This window comes from Maniola hyperantus, chromosome 3 (genome assembly GCF_902806685.2).
Source record: "Maniola hyperantus chromosome 3, iAphHyp1.2, whole genome shotgun sequence".
NCBI lineage: Eukaryota > Metazoa > Arthropoda > Insecta > Lepidoptera > Nymphalidae > Maniola > Maniola hyperantus.
In genome coordinates, this window is record NC_048538.1 from 17,247,778 (window position 1) to 17,257,438 (window position 9,661).

The 9,661-nt window shown below is 39.6% G+C and overlaps 1 protein-coding gene across 1 annotated transcript; it reads left to right on the top strand.

Annotated features, from left to right (window-relative positions):
- The first annotated feature begins 492 nt into the window (after positions 1 to 492).
- On the top strand, positions 493 to 2,722 carry LOC117996738 (E3 ubiquitin-protein ligase SIAH1A-like). The gene has a single exon (XM_034984889.2). It carries the CDS (start codon positions 855 to 857, stop codon positions 1,698 to 1,700), a length of 846 nt encoding a protein of 281 aa, XP_034840780.1. The 5' UTR covers positions 493 to 854; the 3' UTR covers positions 1,701 to 2,722.
- Positions 2,723 to 9,661: the final 6,939 nt, after the last annotated feature.

Genomic DNA, 9,661 nt, shown 5'->3' on the forward strand with positions numbered 1-9,661 from the left:
ATAATGATTGACGCAGGCTTTAGACAATCGCCCTACTGTCAAACAGGCTTGTCAAACACGTTTGTCAAACAAGGCGTCACTTTCGACACAGAATCCAGAAAGGGATACTACTCTGAGCATAGGGGTGGACTGACGAGCACTGCGGGCATTCCTGCGTTAACTTTAACAATATGTTTAAAAAAGAGAAAAGAGGAGACGTTGGGCACAAGAATGGTTAAAACAGCGAAATATTATATTCACACATGAAAATTTACTGAAAGAAATATGGAGCTAAAATGGAACGTTTGTTTGACAAACATAGCCGTACACCGTCAAGCATGTTTGACAAACAGACCGTCAATCAAATTTGCCAAACACGTAGTTTGTTTGACAAACACGTGAAAAATTGACCGCAGATGGTCAAGTCTACGGGGCCTCTAAATGCATGTAATGGCTGCCTAGTGCCATCTGCCAATCTGTCACTTGTCAGCTGTCACTTGCGTGCGATTGGTCAAGTTGTCATCGATGGGAAGTCACGAAATAACATCTTTTTTCGTGAACTAGAATATTCGTAATTAAAAATCTATATTGATTTCCTATCACAAACTAAATTTTCGTCCTGAAAACAAGTTCAAACCATTCTGTAGCTAGTTCCCCCTCTATCATTGAAGACTGATACAAAAACTGCACTGATAAAAAAGAATACATTGGCCCCTGGAGTTGTGATGGAATCTTATTTCGACGATACAGGAAGACGAAAAATGTCCACAGTGGAGGGCTACAAATGATAACGGCGTCGGTTCGTGGCTTTTGTAAAATAAGTGAACATTCTGTTGGTCGGCGATCGACTGATTCTATGTGCGCGTGACGGTGACATGAGCACAAACAACAAGAGGCGTGGAGCTAGCGGTTCCAGTTGTGCTGTCCCCGGGGTGCACGCGCTCGTCAGTGTGCCCACCGCGATGTCTGCCGACCTAGCCTCGCTGTTCGAATGCCCGGTTTGCTTCGACTATGTGCTGCCGCCGATCCTGCAGTGCCAGAGCGGGCACCTGGTGTGCTCCAGCTGTAGGCCCAAGCTGTCATGCTGCCCCACGTGCCGCGGCCCGCTCGGCAACATCCGCAACCTCGCCATGGAGAAGGTGGCCAGCAATGTGATGTTCCCTTGCAAGCATTCCAACACGGGCTGCACTGTTACACTCGTTCACACGGAGAAAGCGGAGCATGAAGAAGCATGCGAGTTTCGGCCGTACTCCTGCCCTTGCCCGGGCGCTTCCTGCAAATGGCAGGGCGGGCTCGACCAGGTCATGCCCCACCTCATGATGTCTCACAAGAGTATCACAACCCTTCAAGGTGAAGACATAGTGTTCCTGGCTACGGACATCAATTTACCCGGTGCAGTCGACTGGGTCATGATGCAGTCCTGCTTCAACCACCATTTCATGTTAGTGCTTGAAAAACAAGAGAAGTTCGATGGCCATCAGCAGTTCTTTGCCATCGTACAGCTTATAGGGTCGCGTAAAGAGGCAGAGAACTTTGCGTATCGGCTAGAACTGAACGGACACAGACGAAGGCTCACTTGGGAGGCGATGCCGCGATCTATCCACGAAGGAGTCTCGTCAGCCATCATGAACTCGGATTGTCTTGTGTTCGATACCTCCCTCGCACAGCTGTTTGCGGACAATGGGAATCTCGGGATTAACGTTACTATATCTATTGCCTAATAACCAACATTGCCATGTAACAATAGTAAGTACAGACTCAAACTTTTTCATTCAGTTTTAACTTTTTAAGTATAATTTTAATGATATTGTTATGCCAATGAAATTATGAATACCAGAATAGAAAGAGTATAGATAGACTATAATATTGTAATTATTAAAATCAATAAAATAATAGAAGTAATAAAATTAAATATTTTGTGGAAAAAGTAATTTGTAACTGACATTTCTCAATGAAATATCTAATCAATATAATCCACATAAAAATAAGCCAAAAATAATGTATTTAAAATTTTTTTATATTGTGTGTTCAACATTAGGAATAAGTAGTGGAAGGGAATTGATTCTCTATGGGCCTTCAGACCCTAGTCTAGGCAGACCGACTGCATTTGGACTGAAACCAACTACAAAATTGCAGCTGACATAACAGCATCACAGCCACTGCACAGCTGAGCGACTGCTCAGTCCACAAGCAGTTCTAGTATGGGCAAACCTAGTGTACTACACACCAACTGCACGGTCAGTCAGCAATCGTGATGCAGTCATGTCAACTGCCCCATAAGCTCACTAACACCGGAATCCAAAGTCAAAATAGGGGCTTCTTTAGAGGACGATTCAGTTAACATAATATTGTGTCTAACAAAACCTTAATGCATTGCATAAAGGTTGAATATGACGTGTCATTTGAATCGTCCTATAAATAAGCCCCTATCTTGATGAATTCCAGTGTAAATCTGCAGTTGGCTTACAGTCCAAATGTGGACTGTCTTGACATTTAACATGAAAGTCATAAATTCCCCTTCAATGAACAAATTGTTTGAACGAAAAATTATTTGTATATGTGTGGAAATGAAGACATCTATAATATAAAAATGAATCACTAAATGTGTTGCTCATCGCAAATCTCGAGAACAGCTGAACCGATTTCGCCAATTCTTTTTTTATAATATTCCTTGAAGTACGAGGATGGTTCTTATGGAGAGAAGATTTAGGCGGTACGAAGTTCACCGGGGCAGCTAGTTTGATAATGAAATGCTAATTCAGTTATGGGTGTAACTAATCTACTACCGAAGCGCTGAACTTTGATTACTCCAGAACATTGTGAAACTGTGATAGCCTAGTGGTTAAAACATCCACCTCCCATTTGGAAGGTTTGAGGTTCGATTCCAGATCTCTACCTTTTTTAGAGTTAGGTGCGTTTTAAGACATTGAATATCATTTGCTTTTACAGTGAAAGAAAACATTGTGAGGAAACCTGCATGCCTTGTCCAGTCTACACTTGGCCTATGGCCAACACATATACATTCTGAGAGAAGACGTGATGATGATGATGATAGTGACATTGTGGAAAGGTGGGAACAGACTGAGGGTGAGATCTGTTGAGTGTACTCTGACTTTGCGTAGAGTTAAGGCAGAGTTAAAACGAGACAGAGCTGTACCTCTCACATAAATCTGTCTCGTTTTAACTCAATCTTAAGTCTGAGCAATGTCAAAGTGCGCTCTATAGATCTCAGCCTACGAGCCCGTGAGTGCTAACCAGTCCTCCCTGTGTTGGGGATAATGTGCAGAGCAACTTTCAGCTTTTATAAAATAAAGATATCTATAGATCTCAGCCTTAGTCCATATGTTTGTATGGAAAGCACTAGGTTTACATAATGAGAGATTATTATCAGCCAATCAGAGGTGAATGCGATCATCACATTAGCTGTCAAACTTAGGTGGAATGGAAGACATTTTGTAATAATTTTCTGTGACATAATTAGTTAATTATTATTTATATTTGAACAATAAAAATTAGTGGATTAAGAAAAAAAAAAATTACTCAGGTGATTAAAATGCAAACAATTTAATTTATTAATTAATCTCCAGGATCTGTATCATTACCTACTGATTAGAAATAGTTCAAAGAAACAATTTAAAAATTGACTGCTTATGATTAGAAAAATCGTTGTGTGTGTGCAAGTGCAAGTCTGACTCTGGCACCGAGAGTTCCGTACCAAAGGATACGTGTGATTATTTTGTTCCTTAAATAATTATCTCCAACTGCAAATGTAAGTTTACTTACAAAAAAATTTTTTAAAATATTATTTATGTGATATAGAAATTACCGATTTTTGGATTTTTTCTTTACTTGTGCTATGAGACCTTGTTGCTTCTTTTCAAAGGGGAATGCCAGTTGGCCATAGTGAATTTGGCCCTTAGGTGCCCACTCTTGCAACTATATGGAATCAACAGTACATAATACAGCAATTAATTGGTAAGAATATGGATTTAAAAAGAGAGGGTTTCAATGTTATGTTGGTTTTAGTTTTACTTTCCATAGGATCGATTTTCAAATTTTACAATCGCATCGTACATTATAGTTTTGTCTCTTGATAAATGATTTTAAATACATAAGTATTAAAAACTAAAAAAATTTAACGAATATGATAATTTTTTTTCACAATAAGACAATGTTGGGCTCTTTTGGGCCAAATGTCTGCTTTCCCCTTTCATGGTCCTAGGTCAACAAGATATTGCGAGTGTCAAAATGTGCGCCATATACTTATGGCTGTATGTTTTGATTGTGATGCCTTAGATACTTGTTTTTGTACAATTATACCTCCCACGCGTTCCTGCAAAAAAAAAGAATTGCGTTGTGACATACAGATGGACAGCGAAGCTATCTGTTATCTGTCTATCCGGAACCCTGTTTGTGCAAGTCCGACTCGCACTTGACCGATTTTCCATTTGAGATATGGAAAACTAAATATATAACTAGTTAATATTATATTATTATAAATTTATTGAGAAAAGCATAATAATATAAAACGTGATCAAGGATTTATATAAGTACAGTAGGTACGCGGCCAAAAGTAATGTACACCGACCTTTAAAAGGAGATAGCAGATTTGTAGAGCGTTGTCCCTGTCGTTGATACCGACAAAACGTCATGTAGGTATGAGTCACAGAACCAAAGCCGAAATGTAATTCTAAAGGCCGCCGCCGATGTACGTTACTTTTAGCTGCGTACTGTACACAAATATCTATACCTAAAGATAAAAGCATCTCTGATATCGATTTGCACTTTACCATCTTGCTCTTGCTTTGCTCAAGCTTTTGTACGCGACGACTTTTTAGTCTTTATAAAACAACTCATTTACAGTACGCGGCTGAAAGTGATGAACATCGGCCTTTAGAATGACATTTCAGGTTTGTAGTGCGTTGTCTCTGTTACTCATACCCATATGACATTTTGTCGGGCTCAACGACCGAGACAGTGCTCTACAAATCTATCTCCTTATTATTATCTCCTTTTAAAGATCGATGTTCATCACTTTTGGCCGCGTAGGTACTGTAAGAGTGTTCTCCATAGTCGCTACGTATAAAGGTCTGTACGCACCTAAGCTGCGCTGCGCGTCACTGCAGGGCGCGACACAGAGCGTCAAAACATTATTTCTTTCATTTTGTATGGCGCATATCGCAGTAGAGCGGCGCTGCACAGCGCTTCACCGCGCGTCGCGGCTGGGATATTGTGAAGCGCAGCGCAGTAACGCTCTGTGCAGCGATGCTAGTGCGACATACCCAGCGGCGCGTCGCGTCGCTTCAGAATGCGTACGGCGCTCGGATAAAATACACGCGCATCGAGTTAAGTACCTATTTAATGTACATGCGTGATAAACCTCAAAATAAATAACGTAGTTTTAATTTTTGGCACATGACAGGCTCTTAGAAGTATAACCTCAAAATTCCCAACCCCTAGGATGTCGGCTTCCACCCTTCCCCTCTTCACTGTCGCTCATCTTGCGACGTTGTTGCTCGTACGCGAACGGGCATAGAAGTGACGCGAGCTGCCGCGTACTGCAGTTGTAGTGCAGTAGGTACCGTGAGCGGCCTGAAGTGACGCGCCCTGCAGTCGGACTGCAGCGACGCGCAGCGCAGCTCAACTGCGTACCGACCTTTGAGCTTAACGAGCGTGAGCGCATAATGTTCCAATCAATTTACGAGCGTGGCCGCCGTGTATGCATCGAAATTAATAAATAATTGAACTCTGCTAAAAGCATAATGACTCAATAATGAAAAGACCTTAATTTTAATTTTTTTAACATGTAATGAGCTCTAGCAATTTACTTAATGCTTACAATCTTAATGAAAATTAGTCAATTCTATATTACAAGCGTGAACCATCGATGTATATGAACAGACTACAAAACCGATATTCTTTAAATTATTTAGGCAAATACCATTAAACTATGCATGTATTTATATTTAACATTACTTTTAATAATGGTTTAAGTACTGTCTAACAAAGGTGTAGGCAATGAAAAAACTATACAAGACACAAGCGTGTGAAAGAAATGAATGGTTGGCCATGACAGAATATGCGCAATATTTAACTGAACCAGTTTTAGTTGAAGTTTTTTAAGACAAATCACCACATCTTATATTTTGCATAACTATTACCTACCTATCGATTTGTTTCTAGTTGTGTAAAAATAAGTTTTGGTAATTTTTTAGACCTATTTTCATTAGTGTAATTAATTATTTACAATACGCGGCCAAAAGTGTGAACATCGGATCTTTAGAAGGAGATAGCAGATTTGTAGAGCACTGTCTCCGTCGTTGAGTCCGACAAAACGTCATATGGATATGAGTGACAGAGACAACGCTCTACAAATCTGAAATGTCTAAAGGCCGATTCATCACTTTCGGTCGCATACTGTACATATTTCTATTGTTTTATTTATACTAAATCCCTGTTACTTAATTGTAGAGTTAAAACATTTCACAGTACCTACTGCCACTTTTATAAGCTACGCCAATGTACCTGCGCAGAAATCTTATTTTTGAATGGCGCGAAAATATCTCAACCAATCATAGCGCGCGTCCGTCCGCTATTGGTTGTTGCCTACGCGCCATGTGCGGAGTTCACAATTCTGAGCGGGATAGCATGTAGTCTCTACTCTCTGTTGTTCTTGTGTTTAAAATCTTAACTTCAAGCAATAAGGTCTGTATTTCACTGGTGTAGATTCGGGTTTTCTGCGCAAACGAATTTTTCCGATGCGACTTATAAAAGCGATAGTACTGTACTACAAACCGGATATTTGTTTGTCACTTGTAGTGTAAGGGCCCACAAAGTAAAGTAAGGAAGGTATTTGTCAAGTTCCTATTGTGTCAGAAAAAATCTGTCGTGAGTGTCGCACTCACTCTGCGAACATGATCCATCAACAACATGTTCGGACGTCTGATCCGGCAAGATTCCGCTCTTCATTCGAGTGCGAATCACGGTACGATTCGCGAACCAATTGTCTCCAATTCTATTATAAACAATCTCTAAACCAAAAAGGCATGTCAGATATGAATTAGAATTTTGGGGATTTAATTTCTGCGCAGATGTTCTCAGAGTGCGACACTCACGTCACTTTCAAAATGCTCCGGTGGATATAAGTCCCGCAAATAATGCGCGTGGCCGCCATTTTAGTGACGTCACACTAGACTCAAGTTTCGAGCTGATGGTATTTTATTTCGCATGACGTCATTTCGATGTTAATGAAACATGGTATCAGCGCAATAGCAATTTGCGGGACTTATAGACCTGTCAATTTAATTTTGAGATTCTGTACAACAGAATTAGCCATTTTGAAAAATTATACTTCACATCTCATTGTAAGAAATGCTGCTGCAAATGAAGAATTTGATTTATGTGGATGAAGTATCTATGTAGGTATATTTCTTTACGGGACGGTTATTTCGCAAGTTCACGGACTTTCGCGCGAATCCGCATGCGAGTGAGTGAGTTTAGTACAAAAAATTGGCGCTGATTCTGTTGTCTTTCTCTAAACTAAATTTAGAGTATCTGCGTCCTTTTCTTTTTAATATTGTTAGAAAAGGACGGAACATGAATTGCTGATGAACGCTACAAATTTAAACAATAAATAGGCTTGCGACTGGCAGCTAAAGTCAGTGTGTTTGACAGCTCTAAATTAAATTTAAAACTGTATCTGTCTTTTTCATATTACATTAGTAAGAAGAGGATGCGAATAGTCTAAAATTTAGGTGAGCTAAGAATCAGTACCAATAATGAACATAGTGCCTTCCGGTGGGCGTTAGAATTTTTTCTGATAACATGCGGCCGACATAAGGGCCGGGTTCCACCTAAGCGGAGAGGAGAGGAGATGCGTTGAATCGACCAATCAGATTCAAAATAGATGACGTGAAAAAATTATCACGTCATCTTTTGAAAATCGGATTGGTTGACTGTACACATCTCCTCTCCGCTCCGCTTAGGTGGAGACCGGGCCTAACAATCAGAGATGTTGGTCACCAGTCACCACCTGCTGGTCAGGTCGCCATCTTTTTGTTTTCTGATATTGTATAGTTCAAAAATAATACATTAACGGCGATTACGCACTTATCCGATCCGAGTCCGTGTAAATACGTTCCTTTTTGTTTTGTATGGTACCTCATGACAATCCATACTAATATTATAAATGCGAAAGTGTCTGTCTGTCTGCTAGCCTTTCACGGCCTATCCGTTCAACCGAGTTTGACGAAATTTGGTATAGAGATAGCTTGGATCCCTGGACCTTTCCAGGGAACTCTTTGGTTTTCCGGGATAGGAAGTAGCCTATGTAAGGACATAGGCTACTTCCTAAGAGTTCCCATGGAATTTATAAAAACCTAAATCCACGCGGACGAAGTCGCGGGCATCATCTAGTACCATATTTAAAACAAAAAGGAACGTATTTTCACGGACTAGGATCGGACGAGTGCGTAACTGCCGTAAGAGTCATTTTATATGAAATACTTCCCTCAATTTACTTGATGGTCTCAGCATGTAACACTATGGGGTATATAACTACTTTGTATAATTTAAACTTTTGTACATGTAAGGTGAAAACCAAGAGTAATAAAGGTTCTCTGGTTGTATAAATAAATTTTTGTAATGTACTTTTTGTATTTTTTATCTCTACCTTCTATTGAAAACCTTTGATGTGACCTTTTCGCGCAAAACTTTCACTGGACCGAATATGATGAAACTTTTTTACAGTTAGAAAGAATAAAATGCCTACAAGTTCGCGGCAGAAAGTAATGTACATCGGCCATTAGAATGACATTTCGGCTTTGTAGAGCGTTGTCTCTGTCACTCATACATATAATGACGTTTTGTCGGTCTCAGGTCGGTATAAGACCATAGCCCAGTGAACTACTACTACTACAAGAAAACTATAAATATATACAGGTAATAAATAATTTATTAATACATCAACAATAACTTTCCACAAACACAAAATAGAATTGTACACATGATTTCATAAAATAAAATTAATAATTCCATGTCACGTTACGTAGGGTGACATGGAAAATGTGTTTCTGACTTTCTGTACATTTCATTTTGAAGTTCTAATAGGTCTAACTACACTAGCGTGCGTTCAACTTGAGTTAGATGCATGGCTAAGTACCCAGACCTCATGTCCAGGTTTTTTGAAAATCCCGGAAAAGATTATTTATTATTTAATAACAACCCGGGTATCTTTAAAACAAGAGTGAATAGGCATCTTCCAGGTAAACGCGTCCCATCTTAGGCCACATCATCACTTCCCGTCAGGTGTGATTGTGGTCAAGCGTATACCTATAATGAATTAAAAAAAAAAACAAGCAGACAGACACTCTCAAATTAATATGGATATTATTGAATTATTCAACTACCAGAACATTTCGTTGTCACGTTAAAAAGGTAACGTTAATACTCGCGATATATCAATACATTTTTATCGTTATTTAACGTTAATGTATGTATGGATATCGTTACTTTTTAACGTTGACATAACGATATTTTGGTAACGCTACACAAAAAAAATACCGGTAATTCAGTACGTGACGCATTTTCAGAAATACCACCAGAGCAAAGTAAAAGCAGGTCAGTTAGTTTTTTATGATTGTTTGCTAGTCTGTGGTTGCAAAGGTGACGGTAAAAGGCACGC

Bases quoted from the DNA above. Each gene is read 5' to 3' on its own strand.
- LOC117996738 (XM_034984889.2), top strand. From the start codon at position 855: ATGAGCACAAACAACAAGAGGCGTGGAGCTAGCGGTTCCAGTTGTGCT.